Raw genomic sequence first — 19,513 nt, forward strand, 5'->3', positions numbered from 1 at the left:
GCTGCTGCTTTGAGCTGTCAGTCCTTTCCCACACCACACAGCTTGCACACATGGAAATGGAGCCCTGACACACCCATGTGGGGCACAGCCTCTGGGTTGAATAGTTTACCTCCGACCTGCCTCTGACATGCTCCCTAGCTCATTCCTCATCTTCCTGCCATCTGTCTCCTTGTCCTGTTTTCCCACTTAAGCTCCTACAAAGGCCTCCAGTTTTGACCTTTGGCTTCTCTCCTGGACCATAGTTGATCGTCTCTCTCTGGCTGCAATATGATCAGCTGGCCTAGGCTAAGTGGCCTAGGCCTTCCAGCCTGCACCACTGTTTTACCCCTCCAGTGGGTAGTTGTGTGTGCCAGCCCCTCCTCACCACCTCTTCTCTAGGCTTTTCTTTTAATTCTCTTGGTCACTATAGTGCTTGTCCTTTCCTCCCTATTTCATGCTGATTTTGTGATGTCACTGTTACCCCTTGATTTCTGGGGACAGCACCAGATTGGATGTGGGAAATAGCTTTAAGCTGTTTCTTATGCAATGATCATCATGATATATGTCATTTATCATGCACTTTCCATGCACCAAGCACAGTGAAAAACACTTCATGTGATCTTGTCTGATGATCTTTAAACTTCTTTTAAGCTATGTATCAGTGAACTGACTCCAAGTTCATACCACTAGAAATTGGCAGTTAGAATTTAAGTGTGGGCCTGTCTGACCCCAGCCCTCATGGAATCACTACACTGCACTGTCTTTCTATACCATGCCTTTGTTTCTACACCTTTTTGGCAGCCCTTGTACTTTCCTTGGAGTCTGAGGTTCTTGAATTCAAATCTCTACTCTGGAACCCTGACTATATAATCTTGGATGAATTACTTCTTTCCTAGTCCAAGATGTGACATGGGATAGTTAAGGTTGAGATTGTCCTTTTTACCTAGCTGAATCTTAGCTCTGTCGAGACACAGTCTCTCCTCCGTAGTTCATAAGGGTGATAACAACCATGACCTTGGTAGGCTACTATGCCAATCTCTATCTCTGTTCCTCCTCCTCCTCTCCTCTAGCTACTATATTGAGTACTTGCTATGCATTTCTCACTGTGCCTGGCAACTTTACATACATTACTTTTATTTAATTTTTACAACCTTATTATATAGATATTATATAGATTAACTTTTACAACCTTATTATATAGAAAAACTAAATTGTTGAAGTTCATCAGCTGACAAGTGGCCTCCTTAGGATTTGAATACACATCTTCCTAATTCTGAAGCCTGCTCTCCTCCCCCTGACATGTTTTAATTTACTTAGTGGGCTGACAGAATTGCTTCCACCCCACTCTTTGCTATAATTGATTTCCCATGAGCACACTATCAGTACAATAGAAAGGCAACTTGCAATGTAGTTAAGAATTTAAGAGAAATTTAAATTATAATGATCTTTAAAAATTTGAAGACCGTACTGGTCAAGCTTTGGGAAGGCTGTGGTGCAGGCAAGATGTGTTTTATGTTACTGTGCATAAGGTCAGACACCAAAAGGGGTAGGAAGAAGGAAACTGTTTTCTGGATTTCTGTGTAACTCCCAGGCTAAGTGCACTACTCCATTATAGATATGGCACAGTGCTCTCTCTTCTGATTGCTCTACACACAGCAGCTTCACGTTGCACTATGTAAAGGTGAGACATTATTCTAGGTGAATCACACTGAATATTCAAATCTCTATTAAATCATTTTAGAGTATAGGAAGTGATGACCGAGCTGACATTTGTGAAACCTCGAGAGTCATCTAAAATGATGTTGGGGGTAAGAAAGGTACTGTGACATTGCATGTAAGTTTTTTGCAGCTCTAAACAAGGACCTGTGTGTGCTGCCATGTATCGCAGAGGACTAGGCCCAGGTGCTCACATATGCCTCTGGAATACCTGCTTCCTCTACAAGAGGATTGAAGTATTTTTTGTTAGTTTGTTTGTGTTGGTGTTTTTGTTTTGTTTCTTTGTTCCTTTTTTGTAATTTTTATTGTTGGTTGTTCAAAACATTACATAGTTCTTGATATATTATATTTCACACTTTGATTCAAGTGGGTTATGAACTCCCATTTTTACCCCGTATACAGATTGCAGAATCATATCGTTACACATCCATTGATTTACATATTGCCATACTAGTGTCTGTTGTATTCTGCTGCCTTTCCTATCCGATACTATTCCCCCCTCCCCTCCCCTCCCCTCTCCTCTCCTCCTCTCCCCTCCCCTCCCCTCCTCTCTTCTCTCTCTACCCCCTCTACTGTACTTCATTTCTCCCCCTTGTATTTTTTTTCCCTTTCCCCTCACTTCCTCTTCTATGTAATTTTGTATACCCCTGAGGGTCTCCTTCCATTTCCATGCAATTTCCCTTCTCTCTCCCTTTCCCTCCCACCTCTCATCCCTGTTTAATGTTAATCTTCTTCTCATGCTCTTCGTCCCTACTCTGTTCTTAGTTACTCTCCTTATATCAAAGAAGACATTTGGCATTTGATTTTTAGGGATTGGCTAGCTTCACGTAGCATAATCTGCTCTAATACCATCCACTTCCCTGCAAATTCTATGATTTTGTCATTTCTTAATGCAGAGTAATACTCCATTGTGTATAAATGCCACATTGTTTTTATCCATTTGTCTATTGAAGGGCATCGATGTTGGTTCCACACTCTTGCTATTGTGAATTGTGCTGCTATGAACATCGATGTAACGGTGTCCCTGTAGTATGCTCTTTTTAGGCCTTTAGGGAACAGACCGAGAAGGGGAATAGCTGGGTCAAATGGTGGTTCCATTCCCAGCTTTGTAAGAAATCTCCATACTGCTTTCCAAACTGGCCGAACAAATTTGCAGTCCCACCAGCAATGTACAAGTGTACCCCTTTCCCCACATCTCACCAGCACTTCTTGTTGTTGGACTTCCTAATGGCTGCCAATCTTACTGGAGTGAGATGGTATCTTAGGGTGGTTTTGATTTGCATTTCTCTGACTGCTAGCGATGTTGAGCATTTTTTCATGTACTTATTGATTGATTGTATGTCCTCCTCTGAGAAGTGTCTGTTCAGGTCCTTGGCCCATTTGTTGATTGGGTTATTTGTTGTCTTTTTGTCTAATTTTTTTGAGTTCCTTATATACTCTGGATATTAGGGCTCTATCTGAAGTGTGAGGAGTAAAGATTTGTTCCCAGGATGTAGGCTCCCTATTTACCTCTTATTGTTTCTTTTGCTGAGAAAAAACTTTTCAGTTTGAGTAAGTCCCATTTGTTGATTCTAGTTATTAACTCTTGTGCTATGGGTGTACTATGGAGGAATTTGGAGCCCGACCCCACAATATGTAGATCATAGCCAACTTTTTCTTCTATCAGACGCCATGTCTCTGATTTCATATCAAGCTCCTTGATCCATTTTGAGTTAACTTTTGTGCATAGTGAGAGAAAGGGATTCCATTTCATTTTGTTGCATATGGATTTCCAGTTTTCCCAGCACCATTTGTTGAAGATGCTATCCTTCCTCCATTGCATACTTTTAGACCCTTTATCAAATATAAGACAGTTGTAGTTTTGTGGATTGGTTTCTGTGTCCTCTATTCTATACCATTGGTCCACCTGCCTGTTTTGGTACCCGTACCATGCTGTTTTTGTTATTATTGCTCTGTAGTATAGTTTCAAGTCTGGTATCGCTATACCACCTGATTCACACTTCCTACTTAGCATTGTTTTTGCTATTCTGGGTCTTTTATTTTTCCATATGAATTTCATGATTGCTTTCTCTATTTCCACAAGAAATGCCATTGGAATTTTGATTGGCATTGCATTAAACCTATAGAGAACTTTTGGTAATATCGCCATTTTGATGATGTTAGTTCTGCCTATCTATGAACAGGGTATATTTTTCCATCTTCTAAGATCTTCTTCTATTTCTCTCTTTAGGGTTCTGTAGTTTTCATTGAATAAGTCTTTCACCTCTTTTGTTAGGTTGGTTCCCAAGTATTTTATTTTTTTTTTTGAGGATATTGTGAATGGAGTGGTTGTCCTCATTTCCATTTCAGAGGATTTGTCGCTGATATACAGGAATGCCTTTGATTTATGGGTGTTGATTTTATATCCTGCCACTTTGCTGAATTCATTTATTAGCTCTAATAGTTTCTTTGTAGATGCTTTTGGGTCTGCGAGGTATAGGATCATGTCATCTGCAAATAGTGATAATTTAAGTTCTTCTTTTCCTATTTTTATGCCTTTGATTTCTTTCATCTAATTGCTCTGGCCAGTGTTTCGAGAACTATGTTGAACAGAAGTGGTGAGAGAGGGTATCCCTGTCTTGTTCCAGATTTTAGAGGAAATGCCTTCAATTTTTCTCCATTCAGAATGATGCTAGCCTGAGGCTTACCATAGATTGCTTTTACAATGTTGAGGTATGTTCCTGTTATCCCTAGTTTTCTAGAGTTTTGAACATAAAGGGATGCTTTACTTTGTCGAATGCTTTTTCCGCATCTATCGAGATGATCATTTGGTTCTTATTTTGAAGTCTATTGATGTGGTGAATAACATTTATTGATTTCCATATATTGATCCAGCCTTGCATCCCAGGGATGAATCCTACTTGATCATGGTGCACAATTTTTTGATATGTTTTTGAATCCGATTCGCCAGAATTTTATTGAGGATTTTTGCATCTAGGTTCATTAGAGATATAGGTCAGTAGTTTTCTTTCTTTAAGTGTCTTTGTCTGGTTTAGGAATCAACGTGATGTTGGCCTCGTAGAATGAATTTGGAAGTTCTCCCTCTTTTTCTATTTCCTGAAATAGCTTGAAAAGTATTGGTATTAGTTCCTCTTTAAAGGTTTTGTAAAACTCTGCTGTATACTCATCCGGTCCTGGGCTTTTCTTAGTTGGTAGTCTTTTGATGGTTTCTTCTATTTCCTCAATTGATATTGGTCTGTTTAGGTTGTCTATATCCTCCTGACTCAATCTGGGCAGATCATATGACTTAAGAAATTTATCGATGCCTTCACTAAATTCTATTTTATTGGAGTATAAGGATTCAAAATAATTTCTGATTATCTTCTGTATTTCTGAAGTGTCTGTTGTGATATTGCCTTTTTCATCCCGTATGTTAGTAATATGAGTTCTCTCTTTTTCTCTTCGTTAGCATGGCTAAGGGTCTGTCGATTTTATTTATTTTTTCAAAGAACCAACTTTTAGTTTTGTCAATTTTTTCAATTGTTTCTTTTGTTTCGATTTCATTAACTACAGCTCTGATTTTAATTATTTCTTGCCTTCTACTTCTTTTGCTGTTGTTTAGCTCTTCTTTTTCTAGGATTTTGAGATGAAATATCAGATCATTTATTTGTTGGTTTTTTTCTTTTTTTAAGGAATGAACTCCAAGCAATGAATTTTCCTCTTAGAACTGCTTTCAATGTGTCCCATAGGTTCTGATATGTTGTGTCTGTGTTTTCATTTAACTCTAAGAATTTTTTAATTTCCTCCTTAATGTCTTCTATAACCCATTGATCATTCAGTAACCTATTGTTCATTCTCCAAGTGATGCATGATTTTTCCTTCTTTCTTTTATCGTTGATTTTCAGTTTCATTCCATTATGATCAGATAAGATGCATGGTATTATCTCTACTCCTTTATATTGTCTAAGAGTTGCCCTGTGACATAATATATGATCTATTTTTGAGAAGGATCCATGTGCTGCTGAGAAAAAAGTGTAAGTGCTTGATGTTGGGTGGTATATTCTATATATGTCAATTAAGTCTAGGTTATTAATTATTTTATTGAGTTCTATAGTTTCCTTATTCAACTTTTGTTTGGAAGATCTGTCCAGTGGTGAGGGAGGTGTGTTGAAGTCTCCCATAATCATTGTATGGTGGTCTATTAGACTCTTGAACTTGAGAAGAGTTTGCTTGATGAACATAGCTGCACCATTGTTTAGGGCATATATATTTATGATTGTTATGTCTTGTTGGTGTATGGTTCCCTTGAGCAGTATGTAGTGTCCCTCTATATCCCTTTTGATTAACTTTGGCTTGAAATCTATTTTATTTGATATGAGTATGGACACTCCTGCTTGTTTCCGAAGTCCATATGAGTGATATGATTTTTCCCAACCTTTCACCTTCAGTCTATGTATGTCTTTTCCTATCAAATGCGTCTCCTGTAGGCAGTATATTGTTGGGTCTTGTTTTGTGATCCATTCTACTAGCCTGTGTCTCTTAATTGGTGAGTTTAAGCCATTAATATTTAGGGTTATTATTGAGATATGGGTTGTTCTTCCAGCCATATTTGTTTATTTATGTTACTAAACATGGTTTGTTTTCCTCTTTGATTATTTTCCCCCCTTTACTGTCCTACCTCCCACTGTTGGTTTTCATTGTTATTTTCCATTTCCTCTTCCTGTAATGTTTTGCCGAGGATGTTTTAAAGAGATGGTTTTCTAGCTGCAAATTCTTTTAATTTTTTTTTTTAATTTTTTTTAAGAGAGAGGGAGAGAGAGAGAGAGAAGAGAGAGAGAGAGAGAGAGAGAGAGAGAGAGAGAGAGAGAGAGAGAGAACCCCAATATTTTATTTTTTAGTTATCGGAGGACACAACATCTTTCTTTGTATGTGGTGCTGAGGATCGAACCCGGGCCGCACGCATGCCAGGCGAGCGCGCTACCACCTGAGCCACAGTCCCAGCCCTCTTTTAATTTTTGTTTATCGTGGAAAGTTTTAATTTCATCTTCCATCCTGAAGCTTAATTTCGCTGGATACACGATTCTTGGTTGGAACCCATTTTCTTTCAGTGTTTGAAATATGTTATTCCAGGATCTTCTAGCTTTCAGAGTCTGTGTTGAAAGATCAGCTGTTATTCTGATTGGTTTACCCCTAAATGTAATCTGCTTCCTTTCTCTTGTAGCTTTTAAAATTCTCTCCTTATTCTGTATGTTGGGCATCTTCATTATAATGTGTCTAGGTGTGGATCTCTTATGATTTTGCACATTCGGCGTCCTGTAGGCTTCTTAGGATTTGAGATTCTGTCTCATTCTTCAAGTCTGGGGAAGTTTTCTCGTATTATTTCACTGAATAGACTGTTTATTCCTTTGGTATGGAGCTCTGTGCCTTCCTGTATCCCAATGACTCTTAAATTTGGTCTTTTGATATTGTCCCATAATTCTTGGATGTTCTGCTCATGGTTTCTTAGCAGACTTGTTGAGCTGTCTATGTTCTTTTCCAGTTGAAATACTTTGTCTTCATTGTCTGATGTTCTCTCTTCTAAGTGATCTACTCTGCTAGTAGTATTCTCAATTGAGTTTTTAAGTTGGTTTATTGCTTCCTGCATTTCTAGGATTTCTGTTTGTTTTTTATAACCTCTATCTCCCTGTATAGTTGATCTTTTGCTTCTTGGATTTGTTTATGTAATTCATTGTCAAAGTGATCTTTCATTGTCTGATTTTGCTGTATAATGTCTTCCTTGAGACTCCAGATCATCTGAAGCATGTATATCCTGAATTCTTTATCTGACATTCCATCTGCTGCAGCTATTACCTCTTCTAAAGTTGAGATGACCTGCATTGCTTGTGGTCCTTTCTTTCCCTGTCTTTTCATATTGCTCGCATTTCTTTCTGCTTGGTGAAACTGTTGTGTTATTGAATTTTCCCCCTATATATTTATATTGCTCTTTTATAGTTGAAAAGTCTCCCTTGCAGGGGCGGGCGGCGGCTGTGCTCCTCTTCCAATTGGGGTGATCTGTCTACAATGCTGACGGGCCGCTGGGCCTGTTCTGCTGGTCAGTCGCAGGTCTGCCTACCTTGCAGGCACGGGTGGCGGCTCTGCTCTGCCCCTACTCCAATTGGGGTGACGTGACTACCACGCTGGCGGGTCGCTGGCCCTGTTCTGGGTGTGGGCAGTGGCTCTGCTATGCCCCTACTCCAATTGGGGTGACATGTCTACCATGCCGGCAGGCCACTGGACCTGTTCCGCCGGTAGGTCGCAGGTCTGCATACCTTGCGGGCGCGGGCTGCGGCTCTGCTCTGCCCCTACTCCAATTGGGGTGACGTGACTACCACGCCGGCGGGTCGCTGGGACTCAAAATAACTAACTTTAAAAGTAACTATCAAAATGATTATGTGTACTGTCTCATGATGGTCTAAAATAATGTCCATTACAACTGAAAAGATTTTTATATGAAGTGATAGATTTAGTAAATATGAAAATGTTAATCATATGAGACCTGTGGAGAAAACTTTTATTTTTCAAACTAAAAGCTAGACGGCAAAGAGACTATAATTATTAAGGAAACTATTAAAATCAAATATTCTCTAAAAATTTAAACAGTATGAATATAAGTAAAGTAGTGCAAATATAGCAACACTGGCAAGTTAGACCTCCGTATTTCAAACAATGAAAGAAGTTTATCTAATATTAGATATTATTGCAACCTAAATACATTTTTCCTGACTCTTTCTATAACTCTTCAGATCTCAAAAAAAAAAAGAAAAAAATTAGCATCGCGTAAGAGAAGATAAGCCATTATCACATCATCATCAAAACATAATTATTACTTAAAGCATAATAGCACACATTATCTTTCCCCCACAGTTCTGTCAGACATCAAAAATACAAAGGAACTTCTCAGACTATACCCAAAAGACCTAAAAACAGCATACTACAGGGACACAGCCACATCAATGTTTATAGCAGCACAATTCACAATAGGTAGACTGTGGAACCAACCTAAATGCCCTTCAATGGATGAATGGATAAAAAAAAAAAATGTGGCATTTATACACAATGGAATATTACTCAGCACTAAAAAATAAGAAGATCATGGCATCTGCAGGGCAATGGATGGCATTAGAGCAGATTATGCTAAGTGAAGTTAGCCAATCCCTAAAAAACAAATGCCGAATGTCTTCTCTGATATGGGGGGGGGGGGTGACTCAAAATGGAGTAGGGAGGAAGAGCATGAGAAGACTACCACCAAATAGGAAAGAGACATGGGAAGGAAAGGGAGGGAGAAGGGGAATTGCACTAAAGATGGAAGGAGACTCTCATCGTTATACAGAATACATGTATGATGATATGAGGGGGAAAAAAAAGAAGTGTGTCACATTAGATTGGGTAGAGAGAAGTGATGGAAGGGGAGGGGAGGGGAAAGGACAGCAGAATAAAATAGACATTACTCTTGCTATATATATATATATATATATATATATATATATATATATATGACTGTATGACCAATATGATTCTGCAACCTGTACACTCAGAAAAATGAGAAATTATACCCCATATGATTCAAATGTATGCTATGTCAAGATCATTGTACTGTCATGTGTAACTAATTAAAACAAGTTAAAAAAATAGAAAGGAAGAAGCGCTGAGGTTGTAACTTAAGAGGTTGAGCACTTGCCTCATATGCGTGAGGCACTGAGTTTGATCCTCAACACTACATAAAATGAATAAATAAAACAAAGATATTTTTTAAAAAATACAAAGGAAGAGAACAAAAACAGAAAACAAATTTCTCTCGTCTGTGCCAGCACAATCAACTCTAACCACTCTGAGACAGGATGGACAAAATTTTATTGTTACATAAATAAAACACAAACTGCTCCTTTTAGCAGCATCATATTCAGCTATTATAGAATCTTCTAATCCAAAGCACAAAGGAAAATTATTGTCATTAATTATGATGCATCTCCTTTTGGCTTACTTATCTAATTTACTAAAAAGTAATAAATCTTTATTTTCTTAATTCAAAGAAAGTAGGTGCTTCTTAGATTACACTTATAATCACAATATTTTGTTATTCCAATTACTGCTTAATTTGAACATGCTTCTTACCCTTTATTAATCTTTAACCAGTAGTAAAAATTTAGAATTTATTAAAAATGCTTAAAAATCACACTCTCAATTACTCTTTAGGTGCAAAATCCGCAAAGAAATATAGCTTACCTCTTTCAGGGCTTTTAATAATCGAGGTCGTTTTTCTTCAACACTTTCCCTGGATTGCTGCTTAAGCTTTCTTAAAAGAGCTGTAACTAAAGTTGAAATGGGGAAAAAAAAATTAAAGTAATTTTTGCCAGGCTACAAAATACAACTGGCTTATTTTACATACTGATTTTTCTAACCAGTTTAGAGTGAAGAGAAACTCTATGGGCTCCTGGGTTTCTTACCCACTGTGAGGTTTTTTGTGACTTTCAAGGATTCTTTTATTCAGAATAACAACACTGGGGATTGAACCAACAGGCACTCTAACACTGAAATATATGCCCAGATGTTTTTATTTTATTTTTGAGACAGGGTCTCACTAAGTTCCCCAGGTTGGCCTCGAACTTGTGACCCTCCAGTCTCAGTCTCCCAAACTCCTGGTATTACAGGTGGGTGCCACCAGGCCCATCTATAAACCGATATACTTTTAAATATGGTTCCTCAATTCTTTGTGTATAGTTTTTTTTTAGAGAAAGAGAGCGGGAGGAGAGGGGGAGAGAGAGAGAGAGAGAGAGAGAGAGAGAGAGAGAGAGAGAGAGAGAGAGAGAGAGAGAATTTTTTTAATATTTATTTTTTAGTTTTCGGCAGACACAACATCTTTGTTTGTATGTGGTGCTGAGGATCGAACCCGGGCCGCACACATGCCAGGCGAGCGCGCTACCACTTGAGCCACATCCCCAGCCCTTTGTATAGTTTTCAATGTTCAAGTTCCTAAGTCATGAATAATTCACATATAATGTTACAGATTTAACTTCAAGGTTTGTAGTATGGAAAAATAACACTAAATGAAAAATATCTCAAATTCGTCACTTTGTATTTTTGGAATATTTATCAACAACAGTAATTCATATTGCTTACTCATCTGTCTATCTCCATAGCTGATGGCTTCTGCCAGAGGGCTCCATCCCTGAGCATTTTTCACCTTTACTGGAGCATTGTGAGCCAAAAGTAAATGGGCACATTCTGCAATAAAAGAATGGTAATAATCAAACATCATGTAATTTTAAAGATAAATAAAAAATAAGTCAAATCAATACGAATAAATCTGTAAAATACTATACTTTATAAAATTAAATAATTTTTAAAAATCCTATGTATCTAAATCAGATAATTTCAAATCTCCAGATTCAAAAGCACCATTCTACTACCTAAAAATAAATTGGATTGCTCTACAAAGCAAGTATTATGTTTCCTAATAATTTTTTCCCGGAGTATTTTGAGAATGTTTCCATCCTCTAAAATATAAACTACAAACCTCAAGAATAAAGTACAAAAGTACAACCAAGTATCTACTACTGTATAAGACCAAAGAGAGGATTTGTACATCTATAATGTCAAATGCAAAGCTCGTTATTTCAAGGGGGGAAAAAAAGCTCTCTTGAAAAAAATGTAATCAGTAACATTTCCATAAAGCCTTATTTTTCAAGTTTTATAAATATTTTAGTTTGGAAAAAAACACCCGAAAAAGGGCAAAATGTTACATGATCATAAGGACAAATGTGGAAAGTTCTCTAAGTAATCAAAAGAAGTCTAAGCATAGATCTTTACAAAAGCTGGAAAAAAATTAAAAATTAAAGTGTATTAACAGGCAAAAAAAAAAAAAAAACATTTAAAACTGAGACTCATAGTAAATTTAGGTAGTATAGCCATACTCATTCATTGAATCAAGTGCCTACTATATGGCCATCTTTAATTACAAGGTTCTAGATATAAACAATGAAGAAGGAAAACAAGGTTTTGCTATCAGAAAGCTTATATCCTATGTCAGAAAATAAGTAAATTTAAGAAGAAAAAGAAAAAGAATATAAGATAAAAAATGCTTCAAAGGAAATAAAAACATTATGATAGTGTGGTATAGGAGGGCAAAAGGTGAATTTCAGAAGAATGGCACTCCATTAGCACTATTCCTAGTAATAGAAATAACACCTATACTAACAAGAAACTTCATTAGAATAAAATAAAATAAATACAGAACTTTCAGAGGTGTTTTTTAAGTAAAATATACATATAAGAATGTTTACTTGTTTATTTTAATATTTATAGTAGTAAATATACTGAAAACAAAAATTTCCATTGTGGGATAATAATAAACCTATGTTGCAGTTATAATACTAGAGTAATATGCAGTAATTTTTAAAGAATCAAGTCATATCAAAAGAACAGAGGAGACTGCTTGAATGGTGAGTTACTGGTCAAATTTGAGAAACTGAGAACCAAAAACAATACTAACTACTAACTATTTAGAGTACATTGAAAGAAAAATAAACTGACAAAAAAAATAAAAGGTGATGAATTTTTCTTTACACAATAATGTAATGCCAGCTTAATAAATGGTAAAAGTGGAAAATTAATATATTAGAGCACCCAGTATAATAACTAATTTAGAAAAGAATCTCAATGAATTCTAAAGCAACTAAGTAAGAAATTATGTGCTGCAAAATAAGATATTCACATGGTATTAAAGTATCACCCCAAGACTATTTAATAATTACAATAAGAAAAATGCTCTTTTCTAGTGGATGTATCTAGAGATCTCTATGAAACAAGTGGGCAAATTTAGTAGCATTAATAGTGAGAATAATCTAACACTATGTGTGTCCTAATGTGACACAATATAAAGTGGATTACATACCTGTGAAGTATTCTTTGCAGAAACATTTAATCTACACATGCCCCCAAAAGCTAATTTTCAATTTATAGAAAAGGCAGACACAAGTTAAATAACACTACAAGATAATCAGACAAATTCAAGATTAAGAACACTCTACAAGTCTACTGTATAAGACTTTTCAAAATGTTAGTCACAAAAGGGAGAAAAACAATGAATGATAGCAATGAATGAGCCTCAGTGGGTCTTATTTCAATATAAAACATCTATAAAAGTCGTTCTGGTAACAACTGGAGAAATTTGAATACATATTGGCTATGAGATATTATAACAATATTATTAATTTTCTTCCATGTAATAGTAATAACATGATTATGAAAAGAATGTCCTTATTCCATATGCTAACATATGTAGGGATAAAATGAGATGATATCCACACTTAATTTTCAAACAGATAAATAATATATGAAACCCAAAGAAAGATACATCAAATATGATATAATATTGATGATTACTGAGACAATTAAAGAGTATTTCACTATTCATTGTGATAATCTTTCAATTTTTTGCATTTAAGATTTTTCATAATAAAATGTTGAAAGAGAAAAATGACATAAAAAATGGTTTTTAAAAAATCAAAAAGAAATGAATTAAAACTATCCCAACAGAATTAAAGGATTTTTACAATGTATTACTAAATGATACAACTTACCTACTAAATATAAGGGCATTTTATAATCCCATTTTACTAAAATAAACAAAAATTACACACCTTGTGTGTTCAAACACGTATGCATTAACCACATACAACAGTAAGCATGGCCAACAACAACAAAAAAAAGTGAAAGAATATATAACAAGTTTTAACATGGGTTATCATTTTAATTGGGAGAAGGGTAGGTTAGTGAGGAAAAAGAATGATGAAGAGTCAAACTAAAAAGAATTTTAAAAAATAAAAATAAAAGGGCCCCCCCACAACAGACCTACTACTGGGTTTTATTTAGTCATGTGTATATGTATTATAGAAAAAGATAAGGTTCATGTATTTATGACATATCAAAATACAATCTATTGTCATATATATCTAAAAATATCAAAAAAAGACAAGGGACTGCAAACATGGAAGATATCCATGGATTTGTAGGGACAGCTCATAACAGAACTGAGTAAAAAAAAAATTACAATAAGTTTCTAATGTAGTGATTCTTTCTCAGTGAATGTAAACTAAACCCCTTTGTTATAAATAAGGAGTGTAGGGTGTGAAGGATACCCTCAGGCCATAAATGTTAATTACCCTGGAAAAAGAAGATGCTCTTATATAATTTTGTACTGTATTATTTCAATTATTTCAATATGTGTGTTAATAACCAAACAATTATTAGCAAAATATTTTTAATTTAAAAATATTAAAAAGCAGGTTACACAACAATAATTAAAGCAACCTCCCAGTTGTATAAACAAAGGTATAGGATTAGTGTAAGATTTATATATTATGCTAGACATGTCAACTATGTTTTCTAATATGCCACAGAACCTGTAGAAGCAGTGCCCTCCACTCACCAGCCATAAACAATTGAGGGGCAACTAATGAAATCAGATAATCATAGATATGCCAATTACCTATAAAATATTCTTACAGATTTTTTTTAAAAAATTGGATAAAACAGGTAGTTAGCAACTAACTGGGCTTAAGAAATGCATACTGCCAGAAAGAATCCAGGATTTGAGGAATATAGACAAACTGAAATTACTAATGATAGAAATCACACAGAAACAAGCAAGAGCTATAAGGATGATAAAATATACAAAGAATAGATAGATGGAATAGAATAGTTGGAAACATAACAGAAGATCTAGAGAGATCCTCATGAAAGTGAGAAGCTATTCTACTTCTAGACATTTAAAAAAAATTAAAACTATACAAAAGTCTGAGAATGAATTAAAAGTTGAAGCAATGGGTTTAAAGAAACATTTTCTAATGTTTCTAACCCAATGGATGAGAATTTAAGATTTGTTTTTGATTTCATCTCCTAAAGATTTCTGAAATCCTCCATAATAAAATATGATGTTGGGGCTAGGGTTGTGGCTCAGGGAGCGCTTGCCTTGAACATGTGAGGCACTGGGTTCAATCCTCAGCACCACATGAAAATAAATAAACAATAAAGATACTGTGTCCATCTACAACTAAAAAAAAAAAAAAAATTTAATGTGTGATTTTTTCATTTCCGCCCAAATCCATAGCTCAAAAACCTCCCAGGCAATATAGCCAACTTTAGTCAATGGACCTAGAAATTTGATTCTAACCAAAAGGATAAGAATTAAAGACTGGTTTTCAATTTTTATCTCCTAAAGATTTCTGAAATCTTCCTTAATTAAATATGTTCTTTATTTCCACTCAAATTCATAATTTAGAAACCTCCCAGACAACACAGCCAACTTTAAAGACCCAGAAATTTTAAAAAATCAGACTTCCATGGTGAAAAAATAAGGTTATTCAGTATATCAAAGTGAACAAGAAAAGGGGAGTACATAAAAATGTAAAAACCCTAATGTATCTCTCTCTCCTTTCCTCAATCAACAAATAATTATCTAAATGGTTGGGGGGCTATATTTACAAATAAGTATATAAACAAAAAGTGATATCTCAAAAGGAGAAGATAAAAGAATAAGAGTGTTAAAAAAAATAAGAGTGTCATAAACTAAAAATGGTATACTATAAAAGAACTAAGAAAGTAGATATTTTAGCCTCTATTACACACTCCAATCTCATTCTTGTAGAACCCAATATCCAAAACATAAAAAGGCAATAAAGATAAAGACACAAAGGGAAGGAGGGGTGGCTGGGGGGGCAGGAAGGGGTTGGGGCTCAGTGGTAGCACACTTTCCTGGCATGTGTGAGGTACTAGGTTCGGTTCTCAGTACCGCATATAAATAAATAAAATAAAAGTCTATCAACAACTAAAAAAAAAAGCACAAAGGGGCACACAACTGAAAAAATGTAAATGGATCTGTATATTATTTGTGGTGCCTACCCTACATGAAAAAGACTCAGAAAGAATAAATACTAACATTATTTGTACAACCTGAATCATCTAACCAAGTGCTTCCTAAAATACATCCCATAGAATGTTAGTCTTCTCCAGATGCTGAAAAAGAACAAACATGAAATAACTAGGAAACAATGACTAGTATAACTAATACTTGCTCCAACTTGGAACTTCACAATGACTATTGACCTATTAGCATATCAAAATTATAACAAGTTCTACCATAAAGAAAACTTAACTTTTAACTCTTTTTTTTTTTTTTTTTTTGGTACTAGGGATTGAACCCAGAGGCACTTAACCACTGAGCCACATCTCCAACCCTTTTTATTATCATTTTTTTTAAAATAAGAGTCTTGATCCTCCTGCCTCAGCCTCCCAACCCACTGGATTTATAGGCATGCACCCCCATATCCAGCAAAAAATGCTAAACTTTTATTAGCCTGATATTTTTCAAATCAAGCTGACCTGGAAACTCTTTTCCTCTAATTGCCTAGTAATATCCCAAGAAACTAACGTTTAATGAAATGCATTGTAGAGAAGGTTAACATACATATACACCTATGATAAAGCATAACAGTACATACATCTAAAAGTAGAAAAACTATACCAGGGATGGTAGATAAGTTTCATTTCACATTCTAAAACAGCATCTGAACTGGCAAGCTGCATGCAAGCCAACCCAAAGCTAAATTCTAATATTGACATAGACTATATACTTTTTTTTTAAAGAGAGAGAGAGAGCGGGGGGGGGGAGAATTTTTTAATGTTTATTTTTTAGTTTTCGGTGGACACAACATCTTTATTTTATTTTTATGTGATGCTGAGGATCGAACCCAGTGCCCGGCACATGCCAGGCAAGCGCATTACCGCTTGAGCCACATCCCCAGCCCAACTATATACTTTTTCAGCGGTTCTGAGTGAAACAAGGGCAATGCAGTATACCATAAATAAAGGTTCAACATTCCAAGCTGAAATCAAAATTCTACTACTTTATTCTATACAAGTTGCTTAATTTCTTAGGGCTAATATTTGTCCCCTGGAAAATAAGGCAACATGGGATATGGTTGTGTAAGGGTTGTTAATATGTACAAAGTACTAGAAAAAAGTATCTGGCATATTATAAATAACAAATATACTTTAGTTATTTTCTTAAGTTTTGATCCAATGTTCTTCCAAAAAAAAGTATAAGTTTTCTTTTCTTTTTTTAGAATTTAACCTTTTTTTTTTTTTTCTTAAATGTGCTGCTGAGGATCAAACCCAGTGTGAGGCAAGTTCTCTACTATAGAGCTACAACCCCAGCCTACCATAAGTTTTTAATTGATCAAATTTAGTCAACTACATCTGATGTATTTTCAGCAAGGTAGCTATATTAAAGATGTCTATCATGGCCTGCTTTGCCCATTTTCCTATTAAACACACTATCCTGATTTCCTCTCCTACCCCATCTCTCACTCCAAGTGAGCCTACCCAAAGCTAAATTCACAGAATATCTATCTCAAAGCCAGATAATTCATGAGTTTGCCAGCATCAATTTCTTAATAGCTTGGCTTGAGATGAACTCGACCAGCAAATTCTTTGCTCAAAAATTTGGAAACCTAAGAAACCTAACAAGTTGGTGGTAAATATTGAACCTAAAAAGTCATTAAAACTTAGGATCCAGGGTCTGGGGATGTGGCTTAAGCGGTAGCACGCTTGCCTGGCATGCTTTCGGCCCGGGTTCGATCCTCAGCACCACATACAAACAAAGATGTTGTGTCCGCCGAAAACTAAAAAAAAATAAATATTAAAATTCTCTCTCTCTCTCTCTTAAAAAAAAAAAAAAAACTTAGGATCCAAGGAAAGAAAGATATAAGATATGTAAAGACAGCAGATATACCATGAGAGACAGATGATAAATAGGGAAATGAGCAGATAGGAGAATGGCTGATCCCCAAAACATCTTGGTTCTTTATCTTGCTGAGACCTGGATGGTCCCCATTTCTTGAGTTTCTATAATATATAGCATCTTATTATTATCTCTTTACTGAGAAGTTATAACTGAATCTGTAACTCATAAAAAAAGTCATATTGAAGTTAAATATTTAAATCACCAATTAATATAGAATTAAAATCAAAATTAAATAATCCTACAGATCTTATGATTCACTTAAACATGTGATGAGCTTAAAAACCAAACTAACAACAACAACAACAAAAAAACCAAACTAACAGACTGAGGATATAGCTAGTGGTAAAGCACTTGCCAAGAATCATGCATAAGATGGCCCTGGGTTCAATCCCCAGTGTGTGTGTGTGTGTGTGTGTGTGTGTGTGTGTGTGTGTGTGTGTCTCACAAACACACACACACACACACACAAACACACACACAAACTAACAAAAGAACTTTAATTTTCAATTTAAAAAAAACAGGTTCTAATAACAACCCTTAGGTCAGTAGGCATTGGTCAAATGTTTATACAGTTACATTACACCATATGACAATAAGAGATATTCATAACGATACTTCTAAATAATTAAAAGGAAAAATGTTAAAAGAAATTCATTAGTCGGTTTAAAAATACAGAAAAAAATTTCCCCTAGTACTGGGGATTGAACCCAGGAGCACTCTACCAATAAGCTACACCCCAGTCCCTGTTTAAAAATTTTAGATAGGGTCTTGCTAAGCTGCCTAGGCGAGCCTGAAACTAAAGATCCTCATGCCTCAGACTCACAAATTGCTGGGGTTATACCATGTCCCACCATGCCCAGATGCAAGAGTGTATTTTTAATAATATTTTCATCAAATATTTAAAGTTTTTAAATCTAGCATTCAGAAAATTGCCAATCGGCTATTTAGAATCCTCACTTTCCAAAATAACTGGGAATCCAGGTAATGGAAATGGCATTGCGTATAGGAATAATATACAGAAGTAGATTTTTTAAGTCATCTGCCTACAAAGTATTTTTTTAACTAAAAAACAAACATGTCTCAAGTTTTTACAATTATCTAACATAAAGAAGAATCAACTTCTAGAGTTTAGATATATAAAATATTTCATATTAATGTTTTTATAATATATTAATTTTTATTATCTTAAATATGAATTTTCAAAATATTTACTATTACATTTAATATTTCATATTATATAAATTAATACTTATACTAATTATAAATTACTATTAGTTTTTACTTAGTACTTTTATTAGGTATTTTAAGACATTAAAAGTTTTACAATATTTAATAAACCTTAATATTTGGAAATAGGAGTCTTCTAAAATTATAAATACCTGCTTGATAAAGTAACTCAGGGAAAGAAAGTTTTATTTGTTTTTTTGTTTTTTTTCAGAGTTGAGGATTTAACCTGGGGTTTTGCACATGCTAAGCAAGCACTCTGTCACTGAGCCACATCCCCAGCAGAAAGAAAGATTTAAGTGACATGAAGGTTAGTACAAGACTTCTCTTTTTAAAAAGGACTATAAAAAGTGGAAAAAAAATATTAACTTTAATATGTTAAATCCTAAGCTCAAATACAAGAAAATCAAGTTAATTTTTTAAAAACTCAAGTGACAAAACTGAAAATTTTAAACTGCCTTCACAAGTGAAGAAAGTTAAACATAAAAAGAAAAATATTTACTAACCTTTATTTCCTAACATCACAGCAAGATGTAAAGGAGTGTTTCCTAAAATTAAAAAATAAATAAATAAATTAGAAGGTGTAACAACATAAGAAATTTCAATTAAAGTGATTTCAGCATCTTCAGAACAAAAATAAACCATCTGCAAAATACTGCTTAAATGGCACATTCAAAGTCAGAGAATGCCATAGTTTCTAAGCACCCTGCTCTACCTCGCCAAAAGGGGTACCTTTGAAATCTTTCAATCTTTCCAAATAGATGTCAGATTCTT

General features: G+C 35.0%; 1 protein-coding gene across 4 annotated transcripts in view; it reads right to left on the reverse strand.

The window, feature by feature from the left end:
• Ankrd13c (ankyrin repeat domain 13C) overlaps window positions 1-19,513 on the reverse strand; it is a 77,305-nt gene that overhangs the window by 35,554 nt on the left and 22,238 nt on the right. For 3 of the 4 annotated variants that reach the window (XM_040288849.2, XM_005332346.5, XM_078026492.1), the window contains exons 2-4: window positions 19,246-19,287; window positions 10,831-10,935; window positions 9,937-10,022 (exon numbers count right to left, since the gene is read on the reverse strand). In XM_040288849.2, the coding sequence (XP_040144783.1) occupies window positions 9,937-10,022; window positions 10,831-10,935; window positions 19,246-19,287 (233 nt within the window). The remainder of the gene's footprint in view (window positions 1-9,936; window positions 10,023-10,830; window positions 10,936-19,245; window positions 19,288-19,513) is intronic. The other variant, XM_021731062.3, reaches the window with a different exon arrangement.

The sequence above is a fragment of the Ictidomys tridecemlineatus genome, chromosome 11 (genome assembly GCF_052094955.1).
Source record: "Ictidomys tridecemlineatus isolate mIctTri1 chromosome 11, mIctTri1.hap1, whole genome shotgun sequence".
NCBI classification, from domain to species: Eukaryota; Metazoa; Chordata; class Mammalia; order Rodentia; family Sciuridae; genus Ictidomys; species Ictidomys tridecemlineatus.